Source organism: Lithobates pipiens, unplaced genomic scaffold (assembly GCF_037356315.1).
Source record: "Lithobates pipiens isolate NorthernLeopardFrog02 unplaced genomic scaffold, aLitPip1_a1.2 Scaffold_13, whole genome shotgun sequence".
NCBI lineage: Eukaryota > Metazoa > Chordata > Amphibia > Anura > Ranidae > Lithobates > Lithobates pipiens.
Window position 1 is genome coordinate 31567372 of NW_027507718.1, and position 17700 is coordinate 31585071.

The window sequence follows — 17700 nt, forward strand, 5'->3', positions numbered from 1 at the left end:
TGGTGAGGAGTCTGCCCCCCCCCTCCCGCCTGAGATACAGTGAACTGGACCCGTTTAAAAAGTTTGAGGGCCCCTGCTTTAGACTGTAAAGTATGTATTAGGGATGTTAGCCGCTTTCTTGAAACACTTAGCAGCACAATAATAATTCCACGAGTCAGCTTGGTGAGAGATCAGGCAAGTGGAAAGGCGAAGCCAGGTGACTGGGCGATGAAGAAGAGAACAGATGGTGAAGGATCGCCCTTTTAAGAGCCAGCTGTGTGCCTGTCTGTATGTGTGTGTATGTGCGTCTGGCTGAGTAGCACGCTGGAAACTGTAGAAGGCACCTGATTGGCCGTGACTTAAGTTGTCTCCCCGCCTCTGACCGGGGGGGGGCGCCCTGATTGGGAGAAGCGGCCGGAGGTAAACAGAATAGAATGTCCCCTTGTGATAGAACCTATGGGAGCCGCATCCCATTGTGACGCGTGGGGTTCTGTTAAATTGTTACTGAGGCAGGAGAAATGCCTGAACCCTGAGAGTGGAAGGTGGAGGGGCGGGAGAGGGGGGAGTGAGTGAGTGAGGAGAGAGAGAGAAAAAAAAAAAGTGTGTGTCTCATATAGAGCTTTGTCTGAGATTTCATCACAGACTGTGTATGATTGAGGAGGATGCGTGTAGTGGTGGGGACAGTGAAGTAGACAAAGCACCTGGCTGTCCCCTGGTGGGGGGGAGACAATGGCGCGGGTACGGTAGGTGCCACGTGTGGTGGTGTTGGTGTGGCGCGGCACTCTCTTCTCTCACACACACACAGAGACAAGTTTTGTGAAAGAAGGTAAAGAAGTGTGGTGCGGCAGGCAGTCAGACACAGGAGGGGCATTGTGTAGTAGAAGTGGGGAGGTCCCAGACTAGTGCTGTCTGATGAAGATGAGGGGCTGGGTGCTGCTCAGGAGGAGCACACACTCATAGCTGCCTGCCTGCCCGCCTCTACGACTTGTCGTTGGATCCCTCTCTATACATTGGCAATGACAGCAGTCGCCTACACGGACTTGGTGGCTGCTCAGTGTCTGGTGTCCATCTCTAACCGTACGAGAGAGCCTGAGGTAACGGCCGACGAGGAGCCCACTACTCTACTAACTACACCAGCCGCCACAGAACACCTGAGCGAGCACCACCTCAGGACAATGGCCGAACCCCTGACTAAGGAGCACCATGACGGGGGACCGGGGGAAGCCTGGAAGGACTACTGCACCCTGCTCACTATAGCTAAGAGCCTGCTGGAGTTAAACAAGTACCGGCCCCTGCCCTCTCCGGACTACAGTGACGAGGAGCTCAGCTCGGACAGTGACGTGACCACAGAGTCCGGCCACAGCTACCACAGCACTAGCAGCAGCAGCCGGACGGACTACAGCCCCGAAGCGGGCTCCACACAGCAGCCGCCACGCCCACCCAGCCCGGACACGCCCAGCTCCCCGCCACGCCCCGCCGGCTCCACTAGTGAAAAGAGGCACAGGTGTCCCTTTGCCGGCTGTGGTAAAGTCTATGGCAAATCTTCCCACCTTAAAGCCCATTACAGAGTGCACACAGGTCAGTACACCCCCACACCAACCAGACAGGGACTACCTTTCCCTTTAATTGGGGGGAGGGGGGTGATGGTACCACTTGCACCAATGGCCACCTGTCTAGACAACATGGGTAGAACATCATGGTGACACCATCTTCAGTCTAGAACCCCTTATACAGATTGGTAAACAAGGACACATTGTTAATGTCAAATGAGGACACGGGGACAGCCTGAATATCTGCAGTGGTGGCTCCTTGAGGTGTGTCTCCAATCCAAGGCAGGTCAGGTTGATGTTTGCAGGTTGGGAATGTGGCTCTGTGTTATATCAAGGTTCACATGTGTGATTTACCTAATTTAGCACACGGTAAGGTCCGTAGGACACGCTCTCGGGTAGATCCCCCACTCAATGTGAGGTTACCAGAAGACTGGTGTCACCTGATCCCATCTTCTGTTCTCTATTGAGTGCCGGAGAATACTGCAGCATATTAAAAAGTGTTGGAAGTCCGAGGATGTCCAATGATTGGTGTCCTCCAATTCCCTTCCCCGGTGGCACCGTGACCCAAGCTAGTCAAACGAAGGAGTTGTGTCTCCTTCCAGTGAAGACATGCATGCTTTTGGCAACGTAGTTGTAGCGACGTGTTGCTGAGGTTGAAGGAGGTGGTTCCCGTGGATTTGGGGGAACACCCTTTGGTGACGCCTATATTTGTAACCCAGCCAACCGGTGGGTAGCCACCACTTACACGTGTATTGCAGCATGACGTCACACTAACAAGCAACCTACACCTGGGTTGGGTGCCATTCACTAAATGTAGAGCTCTCCGGCAGGTGCATACCCATGTCCAGTTGCCACGGACGAGGCACTCGGCTATAAGTCCCATTCTTTTGGAAATGCCACATTTTTTCGTAGCGATCTTAGTACCGGGGCTGTAGGACAGAGTTTAAGGGCATGTATCGGAGTATTGGGCACTGAGCTCTGGTTAGCTGGTTCGGTCCCTGTAAAGTCTAGTGGTAAATCATTCAGAGACTTTACATCAACAACATGTTCCCAAGCAGAGTCTATTTTTAGATTCAGCATTTTTTTTTTAAAGTATTTTTAGGAGCCTTTCCAGTCTTGGCAGTTTTGTATTTTTCTGTGTTTTTTTTTTTCTTTTTTCCCCTTGTTTGATTAAGAGCCAGCAGGGTAAGAGCGGACTGTCTAATCACATTCTTCATTATCTGCTTCCGCACTCCCATACCAAGTAGGTGACCTCATATTACCTCTTCCACTGAGACTGACTGAGGATATTGTGTTTCTGCTGTTCCACCGCCTGCGCTCAGACAGCATACACTGTATCTGAGACGCTCTATCTCCGACAGCAGCTGAATCATGATGACATTAAATACTACAGCACTTTATTTACATCATTTCTATACATTATTAGATGTGAAGTAATTAAGGATGCTTCCAGAAAATCCACATTTATCTGTATGTGCATGCTGTGTCTGGCTTCTCCCCTTTTTGCTGCTGTTCTCAGCACCAGTAAAAAAAAAAAAGGCATGAATCAGAATAACCTTTATGATTCACATTGCAAGATAGAGCTTGATCTATATTCCATCCTATCTTTTGGACTAAGGGTGTGGTGATTCATGACATGACATAGGAAAAATAAAATACAAATTGTGCTTTGAGATTAGAAAGCTCCATCTTGTTTGCATTTTAATCAGTTTGGATGACATTGCAGTTACCCTGCTACAACCTGCCAAGTGTACCATAGAGAGACCCGGAGTGAGAGGTGACATCACAGTGCTTTTAGCCTTAACACTTGCTAGTGTAAATTGTAGTTTTTAGGTCTTTTCTAGGCTGATCCTTTTTTTTTTTTTTTTTTTTTTTTTAAGGCATGTGAAATAAAACCAGAATGGCTGATTAGGAAGAATTTCTTATGGAATCCAGTGAAACTCAGAGCAATCATCTTTTGTTTTCATTGACCTAATTGGTTACAGTCAGGAAGGAGTAAAGGTTGGGTGTGTCGGTGGAAAAGTACAGCCTTGCTCACTTCTAACGGCTTCTCTAAAGAAGTTATGAAACAGCTGTGGGTGCAAACAAAGACTTTTTTTTTTTTCTCCAAAGAATGCATCGGGCACATTCCAATAAGGTTATAGATATTCAAGTATAAGGGGTTGATTTACTTAAACTGGAGATGGCTAAATCTGGTGCAGCTCTGCATAGAAACCAATAAGCTTCCAAGTTTTTTTTTTTTTTTTTTGTCAAAGCTTAATTGAACAAGCTGAAGTTAGGAGCTGATTGGCTACCATGCACGGCTGCACCAGATTTTACACTCTCCGGTTTTAGTAAATCAACCCCAAGGTTTCCATAAGTGCTCATAAGGTTTGGTCAATCTGAACCTAAGCTCTTCACTAGCGATCCCCAGCATTTACAGCGAAGCTGTCTAGCTAATCATACACATTTTTTTTTTTTTTTTTTTTTACAATGCTCACGTGATTTGTTTAGTATTTTAATCACTGTTCTTCAACTTCTATCTGCACATTGATCTTATTAACATGTTAGTGTGCATGCTGTGCATGGCTATTTAAAGAACAGGGCTGGCTGTGAAAGCTAGTGTTGGGGCTCTTTGATATAGCTGTCCTATTGTATAGTCTTACCAGCTGCTACTTGATGTCACTTGTCCCAGTATTATGGATTGATCTATAAAATGATGCAGCTGATTGAGCAAAGAAGTGCTAATTATATCATAGGCCCTCATTTCTAAACAGTGATATAATGGTACTGGGTTGCAGTGCTGAGTGAGCTATGGGTCATGTGCAGAAGAGAACAAGATTATTGATGAGTCTGGATTTAGTCACGACTGTACAGCACTAGTCATGAACAAATGGAGTGTTTAAGTGGATGACTGCTGCATCATGAGATCAGGACAACTGTGGGAATTTATGACTGATCTATAGCAGTGTATATGGAGCTCTGACTAACGTCCACGTGTTCTAAGCAGGTAAAAGGGATCCATTTGCATATACGTAAGGAAGCAACACAAGGCTTTACCATAGCTACTCTGATGTTTTTATTTCCTCTGTCATAGATATACATTATATATTGTTGTGGTAAGTGCTAGCATTATAGGGACATACTAAATAACAACATTTATTTGGCCTTTCTGGCATTTCAAAAGCAGGCCTGTTTTTGCAGGATTAAGTGCAGTAAGCCATAGCAACCATTCAACAATTAAAGCAGAGTTCCACCCAAAAATGGAACTTTTGCTTTAAGTGCTAGTGACCCCCTGACATGTCACATTTGGCATGTCATTTTTTTGGGGGAGGAGCGGGTATCTTGTTTTTAGAGGCACCCAACTCCCACTTCCTCTCCTGGCACTGTGGCGCCGGAAGGAAGATCACCTCTCCCCCCCCCCCCGCGCAATCTTCTGGGACACGTGACAGGTCCCAGAAGATTGCCCGGCCATTCGCTGTGTGGCTCACGCATGCGTAGTGTGCGCCCGGCTGTGAAGCCACAGTCGTGCGCCCACAGTTAGAATGCCAGCACTGTGGAAAGGGGTGGGGCAAAGAAGAGCGAGGCTTCGTGCACCCGCATCACTGGACCGTGGGACAGGCAAGTGTCTGTTTATTAAAAGTCAGCAGCTACACTTTTTGTAGCTGCTGCCTGTAAAATGGGTGGAACTCAGCTTTAAGCATTTCAGCTTTCAATTTAAACTGAAAGGTGAAAGCTTATGAGATGGTGGATAGCTGCATGTCATTGCACTTTGCATCTTATTGATTAGGCCTGTGCTTACTTTCCATAATTCAACCTTAGGATTTAGTGTTGATGCATAGAAATTGAACTTTTTTCCAGGGCACATCTAGCTGTATGCTCTCACAGGACCCATCTCAATGGAGCAATATGTACCCATTTATAAAGTAATACTCTTTCCATGTTATTATGACCTTACTGATAGAAGAAAATATATTGTATATGCGTGTTACAAAGGGACAGAAAACATAATATTTTGCTATTCCTAGGCCTGACCCCACTGTTTCTGGCCCCATGCTACTTAAGTAAAGGGGTATGCTTATTTTGAACCTTGCCCTGAAATAAAATAAGGCAATGTTTCTCAACTCCAGCCCTCAAGTACCTCCAACAGGTCATGTTTTCAGGTCTTCCATTATTTTGCACAGGTGATTTGATCAGTTTCACTGCCTTTGTAATTACCACAGCCGTTTCATCTGAGGGAAATCCTGAAAACATGACCTGTTGGGGGTACTTGAAGACTGGAGTTGAGAAACATTGAAATAAGGGGTTTCGCTATTTCCACTCACACAGAATTTAGCTTATTTGTAGCCCGCAACTTTTTATCATTTAAAGGGAGCCAAAGGCTATATAAAGTGTAAGGCCTTCTCTTAAACCTGTAAAGAAGGGGTCTGCAAACCTCCTAAACAAACGGCCAGTATACTGTCCTTCAGACTTTAGGGAGGACAGACTGTGTGCATTGGGAGTAGAGGTATGCATCCCAGTGTCAATGAGAGCAAAGAATGCCTCAGTCTTGGTGGTCAGTTCGAGGAGGAATAGTGTCCCATCATTGGTGTCAGTGGAAGAAGAAATAGTGCCCCATTAATGGTATTAGTGGGAGGAATAGTGCCCCATTGTTGATTTCAGTGGGAGGAATAGCATCCGGTTGTTTGTATTAGTGGGAAGAATAGTGCCTCAGCTTTGGTATTAGTGGAAGGAATAGTTTTTCATCATTGGTGTCAGTGAAAGGAATCATGCCTTATTGGTGGTCAGTGGAAGGAAGGGTTCCTCATCATTGGTTTCAGTGGGGGGAATATTGTTCCATCTTTGGTGTCAGTAAGAGAAGTGTTTCGTCATTGGTGTCAGTGGAAGGAATCATTCCCCATCATTGGTGCCAGTGGAAGAATAGGTGCCCCATCATTGTCAGTGGGGGCAATATTGTTCCATCGTTGGTGTCAGTGGAAAGAATAGTACTCGTATCAGTGGAAGAAATATCGCCCTAAGGGCCTGGTAAAGGTAAGCAAAGGGCCATATCTGGCCCACAGGCCACAGTTTGGAGATCACTGCTGTAATGCATGGACAAGGACAACTTTTTTCTAAGGTATTTGAAGATAATAACCATAGAATAGAAAAGTTATCTGTAGCAAACTTAAAAACATTCCCAGAGTGGCTGATGTCACTCAAGGATGTGGAAAAATGGCTACTTAAGCATCTATAAACGCTAAAGTACTTATATCATTAAAAACAATGATAAAGCAAGATTTGTTCTTAATTCCCACATGCACGTACCTTCAGAACATTACAAAAGTGCCACGGGACATTTGAAACTTTAATCTGCTGCTTTAATCTGCAACCATTGACACTTCTTAGAAGGCCATCCCACCCCCTTTTACACTTTATCCTATTGTCCACTGAAGATTCCATGTCTGACATAGGGCAAGGATGCAGAAGAGGGATTATTTAATATTAGAATTTACTATAGGGCAGGGATATGCAATTAGCGGACCTCCAGCTGTTGCAGAACTACAAGTCCCATGAGGCATAGCAAGACTCTGACAGCCACAAGCATGACACCCAGAGGCAGAGCATGATGGGACTAATTGCATATCCCTGCTATAGAGGTTTGGTCAGATAAAGGGTTAAGGGTTTAGCCAGTCTCCAGCATTACAAGAAAGTAACAACATTTGCAGATTATGAGTGGATGAACTTTTGGCGGTCCTATGGTATGACCTTTCTACAATATGTGACATCTCTAAATGCCTGATCCTAATAGCTGTCAGGTGTACTCTAAACCTTTGTATATACCCAGTGATGTGACTAGCCTCGGGTGATGCCAAGATTAAACAAATCATCCTGTTCATCTGCAGTCTTCTCTATGTCTGTTTAAGATGCAGAAATTCTAAAAGTTGCTAGAGTTGTCAGAAAAAAGGGGGCGGAGAGCTGATGTTACACTCTGCAGAACTCAGTGAGGAGAGTCTTGAGACACACAGGTATAGAGCTGAGGCTAGCAGTTGACCTCCTCCTGACCTGCATTTGACTTCAGTCAAGCAGTTTTCTTTTACATTTCTAACAGCTTGTATGGTAAAGTTATAGTGATGCAAATTAAAGGTTGTTGACACAGGCCCGAAAGGTAACCTGTCGCAAAGCACACGTGTGTATAGACTCTGAAAGACACAACCCATTCCCTTACTCATGTGCTTATGTGTATGCTTTTTTGGATCCTGATGGGTAGAGGGCTGTAACAGTACAGGTCCTCCTATTTTGGTTAGTGGAGTAATTACTACTTCAGTGAGGAGAACAAATGCCTTTTCCATGGAGCTTTATCACCTTTAAACTTTGTTTAGCTATACACAGATTCCTGATAAGATTTCAGGGTACAGACAATTTAATTCCACAGCTTGCTTATACTTCTAGTGGGTTCTGTTTTTTCTCTTTTTTTAGGTAATTCTTTTTTGCCCCCATAGGTGAACGTCCTTTTCCATGCACATGGCCAGACTGCCTTAAAAAGTTCTCTCGATCTGATGAGCTGACCCGCCATTACCGGACCCACACAGGCGAGAAGCAGTTTCGATGTCCCCTGTGCGAGAAGCGGTTCATGAGGAGTGACCACTTGACCAAGCATGCCCGTCGCCACACAGATTTCCATCCCAGCATGATCAAAAGGTCCAAGAGGTCCAGCTCAGCCTTCATCTGAATACTGCATCTTTGAGTCAACAAAGCTGTTACACGAAAAATTTCGGCTGCTGTACATATCATCTTTTTGCATCTTTTCAAAAGAAATGTAGCAGTTTTAAAATCCATGCTTCTGCAGCAGTTATATTAAAGGAAAATGCTGCCCGGTTTCTTTTGGTGGCACACGACTCTAGGTATTTTTTGTAGTGGTGTAATCTGTACCATCACGGTTTTGACTGTAAGATCTTTTGTGCTTGCGCTGGCATGAATATGTGTTTATGAAATAGAAACCACAATGGATCAGCTTTACATTTGTGAAAGAAGTACGAGAACATGTGCTTACAAATATAAAGGGAATACTTTTTTGTTTCTTTTTTGATGAAACCGTATGGTATTTGGAACATATACATCTTATGAAGCGAGCAGGTATAGAGTATACTTGAACCTGGTTTCTTGTGGATTATTGTCTTACAATGTCTTGAAATATGTGTTTTATTGTTGATGGAATACTAGTCTCCCACTATTATGGACCTCATCAGTCACCTATTTTGTCTTGACTCATAAGGTGCACTTTGTAGGACCAGTGCCATCCCTTATTCCTTTTAGCATGGTGAACAGCGATGGAACTAAAGTACACTAAGGACTGGAAAGCTTAGAGGATGAAAGCCTTGTTGTTTTACCTATCATGTCATAGGTTGATAAAGCTGTTAATGGGAGATGCAATACTCAGTAATCATACTGTATATAGTTTGCAGTATCTTAAGATAAATGTCCTTCCATGGATATATTCACACGTTACCTAACTTTTGGGCAGACAGTCTCTACGTCTGCTTTGAGTGCATCTGTTGAAGAATGACACAAAGCTCCACAGAAGACTGAAAGAACTTATATGCCTTTTACCCTGCAAGTTTAGAATAATATCAGAGGGTAATTTTATTACACCTGTAGGTTGCTATGCACATTTTATATCTCACATAGCAACGATGAACAGTTTTTGCAAAACCAGAATGTTTGATTCAGCTTTTGACAGAGGCGATGCCATCTTTTCAGTGCTTTATGAGACTAAGCACTGGAACACTGGGCAGTGCAAACGTGCAAGTAGTCTTTTCCAGGCAAATGGTCTGTCACTGCATCCACTACAGTATCGCACTTTCTGATTGTGTGACGGCACTCTGCATGTACAGACTGACAGAAAGTGTCATTCTTTTAAAATGCGTCACAATTGTGTCATTTAGGTTCTTGATCTAATTATTCAATTCACGTTTACATAACTTCATTTGGTAGCCAGAAGCACCAAATGGAATGAAGACTTTTTTGCACCTTATGTTTCCTATTTCACATGACGCCTATAGACTTTTTCCATACCGGAGAGGCTGCTTATTGGTGTAGTAGGCCTCTCCAGCTGCGAGGGGGGGGATAACTATGCAGAATCTAGCCAGACAGGCGGTTTACAAATTTATGTCTCTGTACTTAAAAAGTTAGGTTCATTCCATAGTATAAGCACTCCAATCATTCTTTTTTGAAATAATAGAAAGGACTGTTGTGACTAACTCCACACTATCAGCTATTTGCCTTATAGCTATCCTACTAATTAAATGATAGGGATGCCATGTCACAAGGCATTACTAACAAGGCCAGTCAGGTTTTGTACATGTTTCTGATTCACTTAGCCTTTAAAAGAATTACATATATGCACGGGGATAAAATATTAGCTGTAGTTCTGAACCCCTTCATAAAATATTATAATTACCCTTGGGACAGTTTTATAATCATGCAAGTGCCAAGGGTCTCCCTTTTTATAACATTTTGTACAATTTTCACAGGCCTTTAGTGCCTCCTTTATTTGGTGTCTCAGATTTTTTTTTTTCCAGCTGGATTGTACATTAGAAGTGCATCTAATGGTGTCGAATGCACACACAAATAAGTGTACGTGACTGGTAAAAAAAAAGTTAAAATTCAGCTTTAAAGGGCCAGAAAACCTAGAATACAAGAAGAATAATATAAAAGACATCTGAATAATAGCCACAGTCAGTCAAAATACGACATATTCTGCAAGGCAGGACAAAGAGCAGGTCTGAAGTGCAAATTGCAGTAAGTTGTATTACAGTGTACCGAATGCTGGGAACATTTTTTATTTCTTATTGCTCAAAGATGAATTCAGACTGGTACCATGAGGTACTGCACTTTGCTGTTTGGTCAGTCTTATTGAATATGCCCGTATATGTTGAGATAGTGTTCTGTTTGCAGGCAGAGCTATTTTGGATTGCACAGCTGACTTCCTGTCCTATAGTCAGCCTATTATCAGCCTGACTTGGATGATAACATTAGAGGCTGCACAGCCTATGCTTGTGCAATGCATAATATACTTTGTTAAAGTAAGGATGGGTTCACATTAATGAAAATTGGATACGTTTTAAACCACACCCAATCCGCATGACCTGAATGTGACCGACTCTTAATGGAGCTGGTTCACACATGTCCGAGGCCGCCGCGGTGGGGTTTGAAAAAGGGTCCCGTGTGTTTTTTGGGTCCGGTTCAGGTGCAAAAATTCAGGCAATAATTCGCACCTGAATCAGTGAACAGAAAAGCACCAGACCCCGGATTTCAACCTGCAGCCACACATATGTGAACCCGGCCTCAGAGGCTTTATGTAGGTATTTGTGCATTAATAATACAACCGCTTTAATTTAAGTGTTTAATTTCATTTTTTCCCCCCATTATCACAATTTAAATATCAATAATTAGAGGGGCAGTGGAAAGAAAATATTTCTTTTGCACTGAAAAGGTGTTTTTTTTTTTTTTTTGTTTTTTTTTTTTAAGGACACTTCAAAAGCAATTAGAGTCATGTTAGATAAAAATAACTAAATTATCAAATGTAATCCTTCTCGTTTACTGGTGAAACAATTTGAGGTACAGCACAGTAGGCACTTTGGTTTTCTATTTTATTTAATATGTATCCTTGACCAGAAATTATTATTATACCGTGTGCAATCTTTTGTTTGTTATTAGGCCATAAAAAACTGTTGCAAAAAAAAGAAAAAGAAAAAAAAAACTCAACAACAACACTACAGTTCAATAAACTATGAAACCGGAATGTCAGGAAAAAATAACATTATACACTTTCTACCTCTGTTTCAGTTTTTGAAACACCTACCGTAATTCTTTATTTCGTATAGCTGAGTAATTCTTCCAGTCAAGGTAGCCAGATTGAAAAAAAAAAAAAAAAATTGTATGGTTTGGTTTAACGATTTTCTGTTTTACTGCCAGGGGCAGCATGTGGTTTTAGTGGGAGATCTTTTAAAAAGGCTAAATGAGGACAACTGCAAGCATTTCTGGTTTTGCACATTGAGCAGAAAGAAAAGAAAAAAAACTTAACGTCATCAACAAGCACAAATTATATACAGTGACTTATGAAAATAAAAGAAACTTGTGGGGTTTTTTGCATTAATGTTCAAACACAAGCACCCCTTATTCTGTATGTAATTGTTGCAGATAAGATTTGTTTTTCAAGATAAAATGATGTTTGTCTGTTAAGTATTTGACATAAGATCTTTGAGCATTGTATTTACAGCGTCCTGACTTGCTTTAAGGTGTATAGAAATATTACAGGTTTAAATTGGATTTATAGTGGTTAAGTATGACAACTTGTATAAATAGAGCTTCAACATGTTTCAGCTTATAAGTACAAAAAAACATCATCATTATAAGTTTAAGATAAGTGAACTTTAGTCTAAGTGACGTTAAGGAAATGTTTATTTTGTGATTGAATTACAAAGCATGTGTCTTTACCACTTCTGAAACCAACATTTTTATAACATTTTATAACATTTTGCTGTGGCTTTAAATCGAATGGAGCTGCCTTTGCTCCATAATGTCAGATTCAGGAATTCTAATACATTTTTCTCATGCATGTTCCTGTTCTACAGAATTACATCATCATGCTTATTTTTTTAACATAAACTGTATGTAATGCTCAGTACAAGACTGGCAAAAAGTAGTAAACATTCCATGAAAGTAAACCAAACATAGCCCTTGAGTGGCAGAAGAAATCAAACCATACGTATGAATCACTTTTTTCTTAACTACAGTACAGCCTCTAGTCATTATCACTGTAGGAAAGTGACTTTGGGCAATGAATGTCCAAACCGTCGTCCTTCTGTATACTTGCATTTTTTTAATCAATTGGGCTTTTTGCTTTTTCTCAACTTCACATATGGTTTAATTTTTCTTCTTGTGTTAGCTGCTATAGGCATCAAGCTTAACAGAAAATTCGTGAATTGGAAACTCATGCCTTAAAGCCCAACTGAACATTCAGTTTAAATCAGCTAAATATATTCTAAGTGCATTAGAACAAAAGGTGTGCAGAGCCTCACAGTTTGTTGTGTGCATGCAGCAACCACAGCCTGAGTAAAAAAGTCTGTCCCCTGCTGGCATGCTGTAGAGTAGGACCCTTGTTCTGTGTGTGGAAATAATAATCTCTTTGCAGAGGTGCATAATCAGACCTAGAGCTCTGTAATCAGCAAAAGTTGATGCTCCCTGCTGATTGGAGAGCTCAAGGTCTGACTCAGCAGGGCGTGTGTCAGTCCTTTGCAGAGAGACCACTGTTTCTACACAGAGAGGTATGATTATTCTCTACAACATGTTGGCAGGGGACAGACTTTTAACTCAATATGTGGCTGCTTTGTAAATTAAACAAAATTTAAGACTTCCCACACATTTTTTAACAACGCACCAGGAAAACATTTAGCCGATTTAAACTAAAAGTTCAATTGGGTGTTAATTCTTTGGTTGCTTAGACAATAGTTACCGTAAAAAATGAAATATGCCTTTAATATGGAAGGGATGTTTTAGATAGACATAAAATCAATAAGTTGCAGAAGTATTCTTTAAAATAGAAGGCGAGTAGAGATGTTGTCTATATCAACCTATCATGCATTTGAAATGTTTTTGAGATGAATATAAAATAACGATCATTGTTTTGTCTTTCAGGAACGTAGGTGATAAGAAACCTTGAATTCTATTCCTTACTTCCCCATGCACAGGCCCTGAATTACAAACAAAATTGTAATAAGATAACTATTGATGTCTCCAGAATGATATCGATGATCATCCTGGTTATAAACCAAGTCTACATGGTAGAGAATGCTAAAAACATCCAATCCTGTTTGTTAATTTTGTTTTTGAATGCTGTGGCTATCACCTCCACTGTAAAGAATACCTTAGTTTATAAGCAGTGATCACTGGCCACTGTTATCTGCTGTCTATACCTTTAAAGAATTGTTCTGCTTGTACCTACACAAAAAAGGGTGCCTTTATTTAGATCGTCAAAATAACTTAATTCGCTTAAAAAGGTTTGACATGGACAGTTGCTACATGAAAGTGAATACGTATAAATGCTAAAAAGTTAACGAAAAAAAACTGGCACAGTATAGTTACAATAAATCTACGCCACTTTGATGGATGTTCTTTTAGGATCTCCCAAATACAGAATAATCAGTTACATCAAGTAAAAGATGGTAAATAATGAATCCATAAGATTTTTAAATAAATGAAAAAATCTTTTTGATTGGCTAAATATATCTATAAAATAGATTTAGCTGGGCGTGTTTCATGTTTTTTTTAAAAATATGTTTGCCTAGAGCGGCCTCATTAACCACTTCAGCCCTGGAAGGATTTACCCCCTCCTGACCAAGCCCTTTTTTGCACTATGGCATTGTGTCTATTTAACTGACAATTGCGCGGCCGTGCCACACTGTACCCAAACAAAATTGATGTTCCTTTTCCCCATAAATAGAGCTTTCTTTTGATGGTATTTGATCACCTCTGCAGTTTTTATTTTTTGCACTATAAACAATAAAAGTGACCATTTTGGGAAAAAAATGCAAAATTGTTTACTTTTTGCTATAATAAATAGCCCCAAAAAATATATAAAAAAACAAATTTCTTCCACAGTTTAGGCCAATATGTATTTGTCGACATATTTTTGGTAAAAAAAAAAAAAATACAATAAGTGCAGATTGGTTTGCAAAAACATTATCGCGTCTACAAAATAGGGGATAGATTTATGGCATTTTTTTGTATTAGTAATGGCGGCGATCTGTTTTTTTTTTTTTATCGTGACTGCGACGGACAGATAGGACACTTTTGACGCTATTTTTGGGACCATTGGCATTTATAAGGTGATCAGTGCTATAAAAATGCACTGATTAGTGTAAATGTTACGGGCAGGGAAGGGGTTAAACACTAGGGGGCGATCAAGGGTTTAACTGTGTTCCCTCAGCATGTTCTAACTGTAGGAGGGGTGGGCTTTCTAGAATATGACAGATCACTGCTCCTGATCACTGGGAGCAGTAGATCCCTGTCATGTTGCTAGGCAGGACAGGGAAATGCCTTGTTTACGTAGGCATCTCCCCGTTCTGCCTCTTCGTGCCATGATTGCGGGCCATCAGCAGACATCGAGTCCGTGGGACCCGCGGATGACGCAGCAACATACGGGTACGTTGTTTTGTGCACCTGTGCCACTTTGCCAATGTATATCGGCGTGAGCCGGTCGGCAAGTGGTTAATAGAAACAAAATGTCAATATTGATGTTCCCTGAGTAAGGACTGATTCACATTGGTGAGATAGAGCATCCGACTTGTGAGAGCACAAGTTGCATGACATGTCAAATTAAATGTTTCCCTATGAGAGCCATCTTAACTGATCCGACACAAGTCGTTCCTGCACTACTTTGGTCTGACTTTGATATGACTTCAATGCCATAGAGTGTAAAAAGTCACATTAAGATGGATTGAATTTGCAGTGCAAAGCAACTTTCATATCGGAGCAGTGTGAATCTGGGCTGAAAATAGGAGGCCTTAATTTTTCCTCCACCAAGGAGAGCGCTTCTCCTAGGGGGTTTACCGATGCCAGGAGAAATCGCGAGCACTGTTGGGGGACCCCAGAAGACAATGATCAGGGCCACTCTGTGCAAAACTAACTGCACAGTGGAGGTAAGTATGATATGTTTGTTATTATTTTTAAATTTTTTTTTAAAAGGGTTTACAGCCCTTTAAACAAGTTTTCCTAGAGCTGGATTTCAGACAGCATGGAGGTAAGTGCACTTAAAACATTACACTTACCTCCATGCTGTTTGAGATCCAGCTCTACTAAAACTTTGCCCAAATTGCAGTGGTACAGCTAGTTCAGTGCTTTAAGTCTTCCTACTTCTTGTCCCTCCTTTTTAAATGGAATTAATTGTATCAATAGAAGTCTAAAAGTTACTAACTCCATTTACAAAATAGCAAGGCCCAGAGGCAGAAGGCATCAGGAAAAGAAGCATTGTTTTAAAGGTACTTCTGCAGTTACGGTTTTGGACAGGTGTATCTCAAACAGGACAGTATGAAGGTAAGTGTAATTAACACATAACTCTTCCTTCTGCTTTCCTTTTCTATTCTATTTCCTGGATCACTGCTTTAAACATGTTCAGCAATATCTGATGTTTTCTAAATGTGTTTTATCCCCCATCCTATTAATTGAGCACCCCAATATCAATTTTTTTTATATGAACTTACTTTTGTCCAAATCAGCATAGAAAAAGTGCTGAGAATGAGACTCCCTGTTTCATTCAAAGAGAGTGTATTTTTAAGTTAGTACATGGTGGGGCCTTCAACAGGATATTTACGCCAAATAAAAGTAGACTTAAAATGCAAATGTGTGTGAAGTATCTATATAGAATTCTGCAATTATTGTATATTTTGCTTTGCAGCAACAAGGATTTCTTTTTTAGAAAAGGGAAAACTGGTATTCCACTGGAGATTAGTGCCAGAAACTTGTAATTAGAGGCCTGATTTTAAAGCACCATCTTTACTGGCAAAATTGTTTTCTTTTGGAAATTGTTAAATCATAATATGGAGGTCCTGCAGAGCTCTTGTGGCCAGTGATCTGTAGCATGCTGCTGAGTTATGAACCTTAAATGTCATGAATCTAACAATTTTGTTATCGCACTCTATAGGAAAAGAAAAGATCATTATGTATTGTTGAGAATTTAAAAAAAGCTTGAATAATTGATTTTGCGACAACAGATATTGTAAAGGACATTAAATAATGAAGAATTACATATTGGAAATTCCAGTTCTGTTTGATCCAATCATCTTACGTTTAGTCTTCCAGGCTAGATGCTGCCCAAGCACTAGTTCTGAAAGAGTGGTAAGATATTACCGAGGTTAAATGCAGATCAATAACTTGCAATTTTCTAGCATAGTCATTTCTGCAACTGTTTAATTTTTACAATGTTTTTGTATAGTTTCATAAGTTATTTCTGCTGTCTTTTTGGTTTTGGAAAGCAAATGGAATTGTTTAATGAAATGGTAGAACAACCCTATTTTGTACAAGTGTATATAAATTGTTCCAATAAAAAATGCCATTCAAATATGAATCAGCTTTGTCAAATGTCCTTCCGTTAAAAGAAGCATTTATAACAAAGTAGTTAACTTTAAGGTGACACAGTAGTGATCAATAAGGAAAAATGTCAAGGGTTTTATAGCGGTCTTACTGCAATGCAATGGTGTGAATGAACCCTTAATCTCCCATAGTGCAGACACGCAGAGCTCCATATGGGGTCAGTAAGAGAGCAATAGGAGTGTTCTTCAGGAGGCCTGTGCTGAGTAACTTCCTCTCTCTTGCTTTACTACTACTTGTATCTTTACATTCAGACTTTTAAAGTCATTTTGAATTGGATTGGTGGCTTTGAGAAAGGAGGGTGCTCTAGCACAGTGGTTCTCAACCCTGTCCTTAAAGGGGTTGTAAAGGTTCACCTTAATGAATAGGATGCATTAAGGTGAAAAAACACCTGGCAATGACAGCCTCCCAGCCCCCATTTACTTACCTGAGCCCTTTCACCTGCTGTGGGCATCCCCTGGTGTCCACTTCTCCACGGAGTCTGGCCGTTGATTGGATAGAGGATAGATTGATAGCAGCACAGCCATTGGCACACGCTGCTGTCAATCACATCCAATTATGCGGCTGCCAGGGGGGCAGGACTGAGTCACACACTCTGTGTATATGGACACAGCATGTATAACAGGGAGCGCGCCCGCAAGAAATCCTCCGTGGGATAGAGCTTCCCAGAGGGGGGTTAGCTATTGCGGGGAGGAGCTGAGACAGCCACCGAGGGACCCCAGAACAGGAGGATCGGGGCCATCTGCTAAAAAAGATATAAAAGCTTGGGTAAATGGTCATTTAAAATAAGCAGAGACCATTTAGTGAATTTCTCCTTCAGACATTTATATGTAGCAGGATAGTTGAGAGGATAGAGCCGTGATAGAGAGGAGTGAAGACTCTTGCCAAATAAAAGGAAAGTGTTCTTGCAACCCAGCTAGAACGTTTAGAGGAACATTTATATTTAAGGCCGTGGATCTTGTCTCATTCACCTGAAGGCCCAAAACCTTGCTAAATCGCATAGAATGCATAGGATATTGGGGATAAACTTTAACAGGGAAGTGATAAACAAAAGCAAATCATCTGT

At 41.1% G+C, this 17700-nt stretch overlaps 1 protein-coding gene across 1 annotated transcript; it reads left to right on the top strand.

Annotated features, from left to right (window-relative positions):
• The first annotated feature begins 434 nt into the window (after positions 1-434).
• On the top strand, positions 435-16611 carry KLF9 (KLF transcription factor 9). The gene is made up of 2 exons (XM_077474955.1): positions 435-1557; positions 7988-16611. Exons 1-2 carry the CDS (start codon positions 996-998, stop codon positions 8215-8217), a joined length of 792 nt encoding a protein of 263 aa, XP_077331081.1. The 5' UTR covers positions 435-995; the 3' UTR covers positions 8218-16611.
• Positions 16612-17700: the final 1089 nt, after the last annotated feature.